The sequence below is a fragment of the Carassius auratus genome, chromosome 5 (genome assembly GCF_003368295.1).
Source record: "Carassius auratus strain Wakin chromosome 5, ASM336829v1, whole genome shotgun sequence".
Lineage (NCBI taxonomy): Eukaryota > Metazoa > Chordata > Actinopteri > Cypriniformes > Cyprinidae > Carassius > Carassius auratus.
The window spans coordinates 9,839,304-9,855,248 of NC_039247.1; the positions used below are offsets into that span (position 1 = coordinate 9,839,304).

A 15,945-nucleotide genomic window follows, 5' to 3' on the forward strand; every position below is an offset into this window, starting at 1 on the left:
CTGCAATATGACAATATATTACAATAATACATAATCCACAGTTTGATATCTAGCTATGCATTCTTACCTTTGAAAATAGCCATGGTTTTGCTACTCAAACCAAAGTGTTTAGCAGTTCGCCTATATCAGTACCACTGTGTAGTGAAGGAGACTGAATAATGAATATTTGCAGCCTATAGACAAACCACAGACCTTAATATATATATATATAGAGAGAGAGAGAGAGAGAGAGAGAGAGATTTACATATTAGTCTGTTTCTATTCTGAGTATGTAAAACGGTAAAAAGAATATATATACATATATACACACACACACACACACATACATATATATATATATATATAATAAACGGTTTGCCTCTTCTGTGGTGAGTTGCATGTGTTTACACTGTGTGGGTCACATTACACGCAGGAAGGACAGGAGAACTCTTCAAATATAGAATTTAATCATCAACAGGCACATACAGGAACTAAAAGACAACTCAACACTGAAACACTATTTATACATAGAACTTGACCATGGGAAGACCAGATACACCTGGGATCAATGACAACAGAGGGGGAACACCTGGAATGAAATTAACTTAATGAAGAAACAGGAAGGACCAAATAAGGACATACAAGAACTCAAAACACTGAGCATACACGTGGGAGAGTTTTTTTTTTGTTGTTGTTGTTTTGATATATATATATATATGAGTATTCCAGGTTAAATAAGGATTTTATTCTATCATCGTTTAAAATGAACTATTTAAACATCAATAAAAACAAATTAAAACTTGAAAAATTTAAACTAAGCTGCAATAACAGATCATTCCAAGATTGCTAGATGTCTGTCATCAGATAATCAAACATATTTTGAACACCCATATTTACTTGAAGGGGGATGAAATAATACAGAAACTATTATTCTTAAACACCTGAAACTGTTCTTATGTTTTGATGGCATTAACTAACAATAACAATAAGTTGTGGTTTAACAAAAAGTTTATCTTATAACTAGGGGTGTAACGGTTCACAAAATTCACGGTTCGGTTCGATACGATACACTGATGTCACGGTTCGGTTCGGTTCGGTTCGGTACGTTTTAGATACAGCAAAATGCAAAAACATCTCAACTTTTCAGAATGCCGCAAGCGCACCGCGGGTCATGTGACAAGAACTAACCAATCAGCTTCATCCTTTCCCATAACAACGTTGAAAACTCAGCCAAGATGAAGGAACAGCTGATTATAGTTGTATATGGATTGCAATTTTGAAATAAATTTAGTAGCAGAGCTACTGCAAGCGATTTTTAGAGCTGCAAATCCATTTATCCTTCGCTGAAATTTCCGCGTCTCATGGAGAGAGCACGTCATTGTTGCTTAGCAAAGACAGACGCCTCATGAGCGCTTCTGCCCGAGCGCTTTGGAAAGGAGGAGAAAGACGCGCTTAGCGTTTTCCACGCGTTTTTAGGAGCGATATGTGAACGGACCCTAAGGCGCTCGCTCACTCAGCACGCGCTGAAGGCTCATTGCAAAATGTCTAATGCATTTAACAGACCAGAAATATAAGATCCTAAAATAACCAACAGGTCTGGTGTTTGGGTGCACTTTGGATTCCCTGTAAGCTATAATACTGGTGTCTAAATGCTGCAGGCATAGTTTGTTGCGTGCATGTTTCTCCTTTTTTTCGTCTTTTCCCAGATACTGACACAATAAGGTGATGTCGGCGTAAATGAGTTGACATGTTTCAAGTATTCACGCTGGTGTTTTTTTTTTTTTTAAAGCAATGAAGCAACCGCGCGAAGCCCTCACTATATAGGATTTTAGAAAGAATGCAGAGCACTAGTGTAGTGTGCAAACTTACCACAGTGTGGATTTCAGAAAGTGTGCAAAGACTTCACGTGCACACTTACCATGGATTTACAAATAATGTCTTTATTCTAAGGAGGGGCTCTCATGTCACTCTGATCGAGCAGCTCATAGATGGAATCATGCATCTCAAACAATATGTTTGAGAGTCATCTTCTTTTTCTAGTCTGTTAAACGCATTGGCCATTTTGCAACGAGCCTTCAGCGCGTACTGAGTGAGCGAGCGCCTGACTGAGTCATAACATAACATAAACATAAGTTGGTGTTTTTTTCTTCTTCGGGAGTGTCAGGGGCGTTGCCTGTTACGTCGTTTGGGTTATTGGGCTACCTTGTTGAACGCATATCATTATATTTCTCTTTTTTTTTTCAAATATAATTAATTAGTCCAACGAACCGTTCGGTATGCATAATGCGTACCGCGTACCGAACCGAAAGCGTCGTACCGAACGGTTCAATACGAATACGCGTATCGTTACACCCCTACTTATAACACATGATGGACTGCATGAATGTTTTCTTTGAGTGAACTGATATTTTAAATAGACTCAGAGTGGCAGTAAAGGAATGATGTTCCATTTCTATATTAGCCTATCCTGTTCAAGTAAAGAAAGTCAAAAGAATCAGAACAAAAGGTTGTATATTTTATTTTAAAGACAATCTACAATATCCATAAATACACTTACACACTTTTTTTGTAGTGTAGGCCTATTAGTATAGGAGTTTTTGTTATAAAGTTTGTCTTACTTTATATTAATATAAAATATGTTCGTATAAAAGAACACAATATGGCTAACAAAACATCTGTGTGTATTTTAATTTGTATAAGATGTTGCTGAAATGAATGCTCACAATATGTACTCTGTTATTTTAAAGCAGAAAACATATGTCTGTGTTTATGGTTAAAAGTCTAGTAGAAAAAACAAAGTCTGAAGCTCAATGTTTATTGCTGGTAATCAGCCTCCACAGAGATGATCTGATACTATTTCTGCCCACCCAGAAATGCCAAACCACATTTACATACTGTGGTGATACAAGTCACCCGAGAGAGAACAGACAAACAACTCAAGTTATTCTGTTCCTTTAAAATCATGATAATCTCTTTTTCCATTCCAAGCATATTTCTTAGGTGCTCTTTATGAGTTCCAGCTACTTTTTTCTCAGCTAAACACTGATGACCAGATACATTTTATTCATATACTATAAAAGGCATAAAACTTTATTTATTTATTAAAGTAATACCTTTCAAATTAAACAATTTCAACAGTGTATTAAGCTTTGAATATTAAATGATTTTAAACCTGATATTAAATAATATGCAAATTCGTATTTGCCATGACCAGAGTTGGGTATAACGCGTTACAAAGTAATTACTGTATTCTAATTACTTTTCGTGATAACGCAGTAATGTAACTCATTACATTTAAAATAAATGTAATTTGATTACAGTTACTGATGTCAATAAAATTAAGTTACTTGCGTTACAAATGTATTGGTAAGAAAAAATATTAAAGTAGGCTAAATAAATTAAAATGCATTTCTAATCACGTTTTGGGGCGGCTGCGTCAGTTATTGAGCATGCGCTTTAATTAATTACTGGAGAACTCGTGCTGTTAAAATGGACGGAGATTTTTGTTCAAGATTGGAAGGGAAGGTAACTTCTGGACAGGTGAAGAGCTGTAGCAGCGTGTGTGGTGGAGGAAATGCTACCCTTGTCGACTGTGGAATGAATCGCAGTCATTTAGAGACTTGCTTACGATGATAGTGACGGACAGCTCTGTACCCTTGCAGGACCGAAAGACATTTGCAAGGTATCTAGATAAATGCTATGCGGATAGAGGGCTGTCACTTTTGTGTAAAAAGCATTTTCGATTTTTAAGACATAAGTGTTCATTGAATCGATTGTAAAATCGATGTTCCATGTTTAAAAAAAGGACGTTTCCTTTTTCAACGCCACATATCGGACGAACGAGAGCGCTTGGAAACGCACAAGTCAGCAATATTTCTTATTTATTGGCATTAGAGCTGTAATCGGGCCTTAAAAGTTAGGCCCGACAGGACCCGAGCTCGACAGGTTTCGGCCCGAGCCCGACAAGTACATTTTGATTGACAGCTTTTTAAAAGCCCGAACCCGTGTGCAGCGCAGCCCGACATTCAGATGTGCGCATACACACAGCTCTTTTGCCTTTTGTCAACAATGAGTCATTTATACATGTTTTAACATAATTTATTCATAACTAACGTAGACTAGGCCACTTGGAAGTTGGAATAAAGAAATAAAATAAGTCCTCTGTAACATCGTAACATCTCAGCACTCTAAATAGACATAGACTCATTTAGCCTATAAATAAACAAGTCTTTTTTAACAGATTCAATTAAGATAAATTTTAAATTAATATTTGCCAATAACGAAATTAAGATAAAAGCTCCGCCGGATTTGCTTCTCCGCATATCAGCTGATATTTAATAAAAGAATAATGCCAACATTAGCGTAAATACTCAATCCACATTATGCATTTTAGCCTTAATGGATGTAGTAGTTATCATTTGAAAAACCTTTACTCACAGAGATTAGGCTAGGTCTACATGTTTTTGTGGAGGAAAATGATTGAATCCACTGTAGATGTCTTCAGTGTGTTCCTGCGCTCACTGATGGTGATTATTCACTCATTATTCTCATTATAAACACGGTCAAAACTTTTCCACACCTCAGAACTTTGCTTTAGCTGCTGGTGCAACCAATACGTATTTTCGCCAGAGGCAAGCCTCCGTTGCATCTACTCAGCATCAGCATCCATTTCACATCTTTCTCGCGCTAATCGAAACACATCACATGTCCGCTCATTTACCTCACAAACCGGAGCGCAAGCCCGAGCCCGCGTAAGATGATATAAATTAAGCCCCAACACGAGTTTTTTTTTTACATCTATATTTTTTTAATTGTTCAATTATTTTAAAATTAATAGTTTGGTCAAAATCGATTTCCTATTTTCATTTTTGAAACTTTTTTTGGTTGGTCCGATCGATTGTGCATTCGATTTTCGAACGAAAAGTGACAGCCCTATGCAGATATGGAGTATGAACTTAAAAAAAAAACATTCGAGCGTTTGAAATGTCTCCACAACCGCAGACATCTGGACTTGTAATAATAGAAGCTTCCATGGAATGACAGCCCATATGTAGTTAAGACATACTGTATATAAATTTAAAAAGACTACAGTTTTCATTGTTAGGCAAGTTTATGTTAAGAATGTTAAGTTATAGAAATGCATTGAATCTTTAATTCAAGTTGCTGTTTTCATATTTCTGTAATATGTTTCAGTCAATATTAAATTACGGAAAGAACTGAGTTTCACTTTGTTTGTAGTTTTTTTCCTAGTAGGTTTAATATGTTTTTCAAAGTAACTTGAAAGTAAAGTAATTAGTAATCTGATTACTTTTTACATGCAGTAATCAGTAATGTAATCAAATTACAATTTTAGAGCAGTAATTAGTAATTTGTAGTGGATTACTTTTTTTGAGTAACTTACCCAACACTGGCCATGACCCATCTGTAACTCTTCACTCTCCTGACAGGTTTGTTCCAGAAGATCCTGATGTGGGTTGCTTAATTAAGTGTGCATATAAAATTTACAAGGATCTGCAAATTATGGTTTGAACTCACAAACCGGGATTATTCTGAAAAGTAGTTTGTCTTCCTTGAAACTGCGTTTACTTTCTTACGTCATGCAGTGGGAGTGTCATAATGTCGTGCATGTATCCTATTGCACGCGCGGCTACAGGTGACACAGTATCACTCGGAAGGGCGTTTAGTTTCAACCTTTGAGTTTATCTTAACTCAGCTTTTCGAGGGCCTAGCAAATACACAACTTCCTAAATGTTCTCATAACGTAATATTAAACCGGGTAGGCTATTTAAAAAAAATTACATATAGGCTGTATTATACTTTGTAGTATTTTAAAACAGATATGTGGACCTTCATCTTTGTGTGTCTCTCAATCTCAGTCACAGGTAAGAGTCCATTTAATTTTTATTATGTCCTGTCATATATATATATATACACACATCTAATCAGTGTTTTATCACTTTTACTAAATAATAATAATGATAAAAAAAATATTATTTGCGTGTAGTGGAATAGAGTTTACATTTAGTATAGGTCTGCAAGAAAAGAAAACATTACGTACCTGCCAAAATGTGGCCGTATTTAACCAATTCTGTAGCTAATTAATCGTTATTTTGAATTGGTTCTTGTTGACATGAATAGTATTTCCGAGTAACCTATTGAGGCCGAGCCGTTGTAATTGATCTTATTAACGTTCTTAAGTAATAAATCATATGAATCACTGAACCGAATCAACTAAAGCAGTTTGAAATGATTCGATACAGCGATTAATGCGTAGCAAAATTAGGCTTATATGCTTTGTTATGGTGCCTATATTGTTAGAATGTGAAAGAAGTCCTTTCACGGCTCGATAACCTGTAGAACCTGTTTTTTCAACTCATCCACCCCCCATCCGAAACCCGAGCTCAACAACCAGGAAATTGTGATGGCTGAAACGCGACTCAGAACGCGAAATAAAATCAATTAACAGTAAAGTCACAATAGTTAAATAAGATAAAAGTGTTATATTTTATCATTGAGTGTTAATAGTAGACAACCAGTAACACTGACACACCTGTTGTTATTGTTGATGGCATTAACTGGGCGCGCGCACACAAGCATCCTGTTGAGCAGCGTCAGGAATTCAAAGTGTTTGAGTATCATGTTTGTTTATACCTGTTACCCTCATGATTACATGGGTAAAACAGTTTCAGAACGGCAAATAGTCTGGAAAACTTAATAATAATGATAACTGAAGGAATTTTTAGAACTACATTTTCATACTCTATGTGGATTCACATGTCATAACTGATGCATGCGGTTGTTTAGCCATTCTTTCAGAATAGCAGTTGGAGAAGTGGTTGTAAATGCCATAAGGACATTTTCTGGCTTTCATCTATTTTAATTTATTTTATCTATCTATTTGGTCTTGGTGACCCGTAATAGTGCAAGCATGTTCTTTGTTGCCATATTTGTAAAACAGTTATTTGAAAAGGGTAAATTTTGAAAACACAAATGTATTTCTTTAACATTTTCTTATTTGAAAACCCCATTTGAGATTCTAGGTCACATGTTGCTTTTGATTGTATTGTTCTGATGTTTCTATTAAATAGAAAAATAAGTGGGGAGCTTAGATGAATATAAAATCTGAGCATCATTACACTCCGGTTGTAGCTGTTAATGCAGTTTATTATGTGTTTAATGTAATATTAGGAAATTTAGGTGATTTAGGTTTGAATCCCTCTCTTTCTGTCAACAGGTCTGCACGGCGCATTTACAGTTACTGTTAATCCCTCGGTGAAAGTGAAAGAGAATGAGGGTAAGTTTCGCTGTGCTTCTTCTGTTTGTTTGTCTTTCAATTATAATTGTTTATGTGTGTCAATGAGTAGCCAGATATAAATAATAAAGAAAATATGATGAAGTGCCTCGCTGCATGTGTTTTGAATAATAATTGAAGAACAGTAGTTTGTGAGGTGTTACAATTTACTGGAGAGCCTATCTCTACTGGCTGGCCTAAAGACAGGTTTGCCTGTTTTGGGTGATCCTGGGTTAAGCTTTCAGTTTTAGATGTGAAAAACCTTTATGCATAAAGTATTGCTTTTTTCCAGGAGTTGACTTGAAATGTTCATACACCGCTGACTTTGGTGCATCTCCCAGAATAGAATGGAAGTTCAAGGATCTCAAGGGCTCTCAAGTATTAATCTACTTTGATAACAAGCCAACTGGTATGGATAAAATCTTTACATTTGTCATCCAGTTAATTGATATAACCTTGAAGTAGCATTCTCTTATTGTTTGTTAATTTGTGAAATGTGAATGGAGAAAAACATGTAACCTTGTGCATTATTTTTTCTTTTATTAGCTCAGTATGAAGGCCGTATCGCTATGGTTGAAGGAGGACTGAGATTTAACAAGGTGACGCGAGCAGATACTGGAGACTATGACTGTGAGGTGTCTGGCAATTCTGGATATGATGAGAAGACCATCAAGCTTACAGTCCTTGGTAAGTTTGAGTACTGAAAAAAAAATGGATATAAGTTGGTTTAGCAAAGATTTTGCTTTGTTGAAACAATGTAATACATCAAAAATCCTTGTTATTCCGACTCCAATTTCCTCCACTGCAGTGCCTCCTTCCAAGCCTGTGTCCAGAATTCCTTCATCAGTCACAACAGGAAGTAACGTCCGCCTGACATGCTATGATGCAGATGGTTCCCCTCCATCCACATATAGGTGGTACAAAGACAACACTTCCCTCCCTGAAGATCCAAGCAAGTTTCCCAGTTTTAAGAACCTCACCTACAAGATGAACGTCGTCAATGGTAACCTGGTGAGTGTTCATCTACAATACTAGAAAATACATAATACAAACATACATATGTACGTACATACCCACACACACACATATAGAAAATAATCCATTTTGTTGCTTTGCAACCTGAAATGAAGACAGAAACATTTTTTTGTTTTATTCAGCTGTATTTACTGTATTTAAAAAGCAAAAAATAAAATCTGCTGGAATTTGTCTGTACTTTGCTCCCCACTCTTCTCTGCACAATTGCTTAAATACAGATAAATTCGATGGTGACCATTTTTGGACTGCAATCTTCAAGTCATTCCACAGATTTTCAGTGGGGTTTAAAGGTGTATTCACTCCTGTCTTGTTTGGTTTGATTAAATCAAACTCATGTTCGTTTCCCGCCTTGATGTGGATCGTTTGGACAGGTGTGAATACAGCAACCTCACTCGGGTGAAACCCAGTGAACCCAGCTGAAGAGGTGGTCCTGGTCTGCTTCCAAACAAACTCTGGTACGGTTTGTTTTAGGTGTGAATATGACCCGACTTCAATCCGACCCAATTGCAGAAATCAAGCTCAGAAACATACAGCTCACACATGTAGTGCTGTTGTTTGCATTTCAATGGCTTAAATAACTTGTTTTTAAACCACAATGCTTAAAAATGCATGCAAATTATGAGTTTTTGTGACCATGGCGCACAGAACCATGATGTGAGTGCGCTAAATAGTCTAAAGCTTGCCGCAAAAGTTACTATGAATATGTTGGGGGAAAATAGTTAGGAGATTTTTTAATTATCAATTAATTAACTAGTGTTTTCTGAGACAGTGTGACAAAGATGAAATTGATTATCCTGATTTGCCATCTCATCATGGATGCTAAAAGAAATGCATCTTTACGGATTACCTAATGAAAGAGTTTTTTTGGATTTTAATTATTTTGTTTTGTGGTGTTTTAAAGCTTTCTATAGATATAATCATCGTGTCTGAAAGTAAAATATTTGCTAAGGTTTAGATCATTTTTGTGAAGCGCTCCTGTTCAACACCTAGATGGCAAACACATCCTATTTGTTTTCTTTATTTTACAAAAGCACAACATTTTGTTAATATTGCACACAAATAAAAGTAAAACCTTTACAGATCTAAATGATGAATACAATGTATAATTCTTACCTGTATGTGCAAAATTGACAGCGTATTTAATTTGTTTCCACTGATGTCCTGAAACACTCTTCAGCTTACTGTAGGAATGGTGTTATTTGGATGGTGAGCTTTATTGGATTAGAGTAACCAAATTGGATTTTGTGTTGTGTCCAAATAATACAATTTTCTCATGCTGCCATAGAATCTTCAAGGTGCATTTTGGGCAAATCTCAGTCGTGAAAGCATGTGGCAATTGTTGAGGAATGTTTTTTTTTTTTTTTACAACCTTCCCATACAATCTACATTTGTGATATTGTTTTCACATGCACACAATGATGACTCTTTGTCATAAATTCCTGCAACTGCTTCAGAATTGCTGTAGGCCTCTTGGTAGGCTCTCTGACCAGCATTCTTCTGCTCTTTCATCCGGAGAGATGTCCTGATCCAGGGAGGGTCTGTGTTGTACCAAATACCTTCCATGTCTTAATAATAGATTTCACTGTGCCTCTAGGCATTGATAAATCCTTTGAATTTTTCTTTTTTCTTTTTGTTTATCCATCTCCTGACTTTGACATACCCACAGTTTTATCTAGGAGATCTTTTGACAGTGCCTTTCCACCCATAGTTGATTGTCTGCTTTAGTTGCATTACCAAGGACTGAAATGCTCCAGAAAAGCTCTTTTCATTCTGACTCTGAGATAATCGTAATGACCACAGCTGATCACAGATGTAAGCTAAATGACTTTGTGTGCCATTGAGAAGGTGATTATCTATACCTGATTGATTTTAAAAGTTATTTTTAGTAGGGGGTGATCATTTTTTTCAACCAGTGATTCTGTTTTTTTTTTTTTCATGACATATTGGTGTCTTTCACTTGGGTGTTATATAAGTTGCAATGAGTAAATACAGCTGGATAAAAAAACTGTGTCCATCTTTATTTTAGGCTGCAAAGAAACAAAATGTGATTATTTTAAAGAGGAATGATTCTTTTCTGTATCTATTTTATATATATATATATATACATACGTGTGTGTGTGTGTATATACTGTATGATTTTTTTTTTTTTTTACATCAAATGATTGAAACTCAATCATCAAAACATTCAGTACTTTATACTGCTAGAATTTAAAAATAATTTTGTGTGTAAGTATAATTCTGGTTTTATACCTCGTCATTGTACTGAAAGATAAATTATATTTGTAAAATTGGTTTCTTTGTGTGATCAGGAGTTCCCGAGCATATCTAAACTGGATACTGGTTCATATTTCTGTGAGGCCAGTAATGGAGAAGGTGCACCTCAGTGTGGAGATACAGTGAACATGGAAGTCCGTAAGTTACATTTGTCAGTGCTTTCAAATTAGACACTAAGTGGCAGTTACATGTCTACCAGAGTCACCAGAGGACACACTTTCAATTTATTATCAACATATTATCAAATAAAATGTTATTTTTCATACTACTCAGTTCCCTTCAGTTTTCACTGCACTACAGGATAGCTACTTGCACATTCTCACATTTGATCAGATCTACCTCCCCAATTTTAATACAATGCTAGCGAACACATATAAATCCTTAGTATACAGGTGCATCTCAATAAATTAGAATGTCGTGGAAAAGTTCATTTATTTCAGTAATTCAACTCAAATTGTCAAACTGGTGTATTCAACTACTCCAGTCTGTGTGCACTGAATTTATTTAAGTCTTTGGTTCTTTTAATTGTGATGATTTTGGTTCACATTTAATAAACAAACGAATTACTATGTCAACAAATTAGAATACTTCATAAGACCAATAATAAAAAACTTTTTCAGTGAATTGTTGACCTTCTGGAAAGTATGTTCATTTACTGTACATGTACTCAATACTTAGTAGGGGCTCCTTTTGTTTTAATTACTGCCTCAATTCGGTGTGACATGGAGGTGATCAGTTTTTGGCACTGCTGAGGTGGTATGGAAGCCCAGGTTTCTTTGAGAGTGGGTTTCAGCTCATCTGCAGTTTTTGGTCTCTTGTTTCTCATTTTCCTCTTGACATTAGCCCATAGATTCTTTATGGTGTTCAGGTCTGGTGAGTTTGCTGGCCAGTCAAGCACACCAACACCATGGTCATTTAACCAACTTTTGTTGCTTTTGGCATGTGTGTGAAGGTGCCAAATCCTGCTGGAAAATTAAATCAGTATCTTCAAAAAGCTGGTCAGCAGAAGGAAGCATGAAGTGTGAGTCCTTCCACTCAACTCTCTGTTAACATGCTTGGATACAGCACTCTGTGAACAGCCAGCTTCTTTGGCAATGAATGTTTGTGGCTTACTGAAAAACTGTCAGATCAGCAGTCTTCCCCATGATTGTGTAGCCTAGTGAACCCAACTGAGAGACCATTTTGAAGGCGTTTTGAGTTGATTAGCTGATTGGCATCTCACCATATTCTAATTTGTTGAGATGTTAAATGTGAGCCAAAATCATCACAATTAAAACTTCGGTCTGTGTGCATTGAATTTATTTAATACTCAAATTAGACAATTTGATATGAATTATTAAAATAAATGAACATTTCCACAATATTCTAATTTATTAAGATGTACCTGTATATTGGGCTGGTTGCATAAACATAGCCATTAACATTATAAATGAAAAGGACAACATTTTAATTAAAGATGTGTGGAGAGGAATCCTTGAAGTCAGTGAGAGCAGGCCAGTCCATTACCCCTAACAAAAGAAGAAATATAACTTCCTTTTGCCATTATCCCAGCTCTGTTTTAACAGTCTTGTGAGTAGAGTGTTTTTTTCTTACTGTTTTTTTCTGTTTAGTGTTCCATAGGCAAGAAAGCTGTTTCAGTACCTCTGATTAGCACTGTTTGGATTGCATAGAACTATAACACATTACAAAATATGTTTTAAGCTCTCTCTAACATAGCTACTTTTGGGCTAACTTTGTTTTTCCTGTATAGATGATGAGGACAACTGCCAAACACCAGCTGTAAGCAGCAGCTTGAGCACTGAGAACAAGGATGTCCCAAGCAAGACCACATTGAACCACATGCTTGAAAAACAGTATGGTGTATTCTTGTTGCAAGAGGTGAAACTAAAACTAGAGATACAAAAACTAGAATTAGAAATAACCAAGTTAAAGTTAGAGATACAAAAACTTGGACAGGAACCTTAAAGTCTGTGTAAAGCAATATTAAATATGGGTCACACCACAAAACAATAAAAATAAATAATAAACAAAAATGTGTTGAGAGAGAGAGAGAGACTACAGCAGCTCCTCGACGTCGTACAGACATTCAGTCAAACGTGGGCTCTCAAAATTAACCTTGCAAAAACTAAAATAATGATTTTTCAAAACAGATCCAGATGTAGGGAAAATAAATACATCTTTCGAGCAGGAAACCAAGTCCTCCAACACACCCATGAACACACATATCTGGGACTAAAACTGAGTTCTACAGGGAACTTTAATCTGGCTGTGAATGAACTGAAGGCAAAAGCACTGAGAGTCTTCTACATGATTAGAAACACTATTCGACATGAAATTCCAATTCAAACCTGGCTAAAAATCCTAAAATCAATAATTGAACCAATTGCTCTGTATGGCAGCGAGATATGGGGACCTCTAAAAACCCAAGATTTTTCAAAATGGGAAAAAGAAGAAATCGAAACTCTGCATACACAAATTTGTAAAAATATCCTAAAAGTAAACGGATCAACGGCAAACAACTCGTGCAGAGCTGAATTAGGACAATACCCCTTATTGATCAATATCCAAAAAAGAGCGGTGAAGTTCTACCAGCACCTGAAGCGCAGTGAGCCGAGCTCATATCAGGCTGAAGCCCTGCGGTGTCAGGAGCAGAGCCTGCAGAGGAGCGCTCTCTCACAGCTGATGCTCAAACTACAGCCAGACCAGCACAGCACCATCCGACCAAACCAAATTATCCAGTTACAAAAACAGAATTACATCACCTACTGGAAACATGCTACTAAATCACAGAAGAAGATGGAGCTGTATTTAGACCTGAAGAAAGATTATAAACCAGCAGAATACCTGAGCTGTGTAAAAGATCCCAAATTAAGAAAAACACTTACAAAATACAGACTGAGCGATCACTGTCTGGCTGTAGAGAGACGACGACACAGACAGAGATGGCAGCCGAGAGAGCAGAGAGTGTGTTCATTGTGCTCTCAAAGAGAGAGCTGGAGACAGAGGAACACTTCTTACTACACTGTGATTACTATCATAACATAAGAGCTGCATATTTCCACAAATTCCAACAAATTAAACCAAAATTTATGGCATTACCAAATACAGAAAAATTAAATCACATTTTAGGGGAAAATTCCAAAATGATCACAACAGCAGCAAGATAAGTATCAGCCTGTCACAAACTAAGACTGTCAGCCAGTGGACAAAACTGAAGCAAGAGCATTTCTTACATGTACTGTTATGCATAAGTTATTATTATTATTTTATTTTTTATTTTTTTGTTATTTGTTGTTGTCTTTTACTTGTTTCTCGTTTGAAGAAAAAAAGGAGAAAGTATACATATACTTAATTATTTTACGAATCTGTTTTTGTTTTATGTATTATATAATTGTTTATTCCTTATTCATGTAATGTACAATGCTTTCGCAATACTGTGCAAGTCATGCCAATAAAGCTCATTTGAATTTGAATTTGAATTTGAGAGAGAGAGAGAGGCCAAATAAACAAAATGTTAACAAAAAGGTATTTTCTGCAGACATTGATAATGTCATTCATTTGATCGCTTGCATCATGTTTGGCATCTCTAATAGTCAGAATCTTCACCTAGGTTCATTCAAGTCAAGATATTTGTTTGCATAGCATCCACAATACACTCAAAGCAGCTTCTAGTAAGCTATGTTAACTCTATAATAGCTAAAGTCTTTACACTGAGCAATTTGACTGCAATATGACAATATATTACAATAATACATGATCCACAGTTTGATATCTAGCTATGTATTCTTACCTTTGAAAATAGCCATGGTTTTGCTACTCTAACCAAAGTGTTTAGCAGTTCGCCTATATCAGTACCACTGTGTAGTGAAGGAGACTGAACAATGAATATTTGCAGCCTATAAACAAACCACAGACCTTAATATATATAGAGAGAGAGAGAGAGATTTACATATTAGTCTGTTTCTATTCTGAGTATGTAAAACGGTAAAAAAAAAATATATATATATAATAAACGGTCTGACTCTTCTGTGGTGAGTTGCATGTGTTTACACTGTGTGGGTCACATTACACGCAGGAAGGACAGGAGAACTCTTCAAATATAGAATTTAATCATCAACAGGCATATACAGGAACTAAAAGACAACTCAACAGTGGAACACTATTTATACACTATTTATACATAGAACTTGACCATGGGAAGACCAGATACACCTGGGATCAATGACAACAGAGGGGGAACACCTGGAATGAAATTAACTTAATGAAGAAACAGGAAGGACCAAATAAGGACATACAGGAACTCAAAACACAGAACATACATGTGGGAGAGTTTTTTTTTTTTTTTTTTTTTTAAAGGAGTATTCCAGGTTAAATAAGGATTTTATTCTATCATCGTTTGAAATTAACTCTTTAAACATCAATAAAAACTAATTAAAACTTGAAAAATCTAAACTAAGCTGCAATAACAGATCATTCCAAGATTGCTAGATGTCTGTCGTCAGATAATCAAACATATTTTGAACACCCATATTTACTTGAAGGGGGAGGAAATAATACAGAAACTATTATTCTTAAACACCTGAAACTGTTCTTATGTTTTGATGGCATTAACTAACAATAATAAGTTGTGGGTTAACAAAAAGTTTATCTTATAACACATGATGGACTGCATGAATGTTTTCTTTGAGTGAACTGATATTTTAAATAGACTCAGAGTGGCAGTAAAGGAATGATGTTCCATTTCTATATTAGCCTATCCTGTTCAAGTAAAGAAAGTCAAAAGAATCAGAACAAAAGGTTGTATATTTTATTTTAAAGACAATCTACAATATCCATAAATACACTTACACACTTTTTTTGTAGTGTAGGCCTATTAGTATAGGAGTTTTTGTTATAAAGTTTGTCTTACTTTATATTAATATAAAATATGTTCGTATAAAAGAACACAATATGGCTAACAAAACATCTGTGTGTATTTTAATTTGTATAAGATGTTGCTGAAATTAATGCTCACAATATGTACTCTGTTATTTTAAAGCAGAAAACATATGTCTGTGTTTATGGTTAAAAGTCTAGTAGAAAAAAAAAAGTCTGAAGCTCAATGTTTATTGCTGGTAATCAGCCTCCACAGAGATGATCTGATACTATTTCTGCCCACCCAGAAATGCCAAACCACATTTACAGTGTTGTTCAAAATAATAGCAGTACAATGTGACTAACCAGAATAATCAAGGTTTTTAGTATATTTTTTATTGCTACGTGGCAAACAAGTTACCAGTAGGTTCAGTAGATTGTCAGAAAACAAACAAGACCCAGCATTCATGATATGCACGCTCTTAAGGCTGTGCAATTGGGCAATTAGTTGA

General features: G+C 35.6%; 1 protein-coding gene across 1 annotated transcript; it reads left to right on the top strand.

Annotated features, from left to right (window-relative positions):
• The first annotated feature begins 5,628 nt into the window (after positions 1-5,628).
• LOC113074416 (junctional adhesion molecule A-like) lies at positions 5,629-12,585 on the top strand. The gene is made up of 7 exons (XM_026247267.1): positions 5,629-5,861; positions 7,214-7,273; positions 7,563-7,679; positions 7,817-7,957; positions 8,079-8,281; positions 10,615-10,717; positions 12,330-12,585. The coding sequence occupies exons 1-7, from the start codon at positions 5,819-5,821 to the stop codon at positions 12,542-12,544; spliced, it is 882 nt and encodes a 293-aa protein (XP_026103052.1). The 5' UTR covers positions 5,629-5,818; the 3' UTR covers positions 12,545-12,585.
• Positions 12,586-15,945: the final 3,360 nt, after the last annotated feature.

Bases quoted from the DNA above. Each gene is read 5' to 3' on its own strand.
- LOC113074416 (XM_026247267.1), top strand. From the start codon at position 5,819: ATGTGGACCTTCATCTTTGTGTGTCTCTCAATCTCAGTCACAG. The intron at 7,680-7,816 runs GTATGGATAAAA...TTCTTTTATTAG, and splicing joins CTTTGATAACAAGCCAACTG to CTCAGTATGAAGGCCGTATC. The intron at 8,282-10,614 runs GTGAGTGTTCAT...TTGTGTGATCAG, and splicing joins ACGTCGTCAATGGTAACCTG to GAGTTCCCGAGCATATCTAA.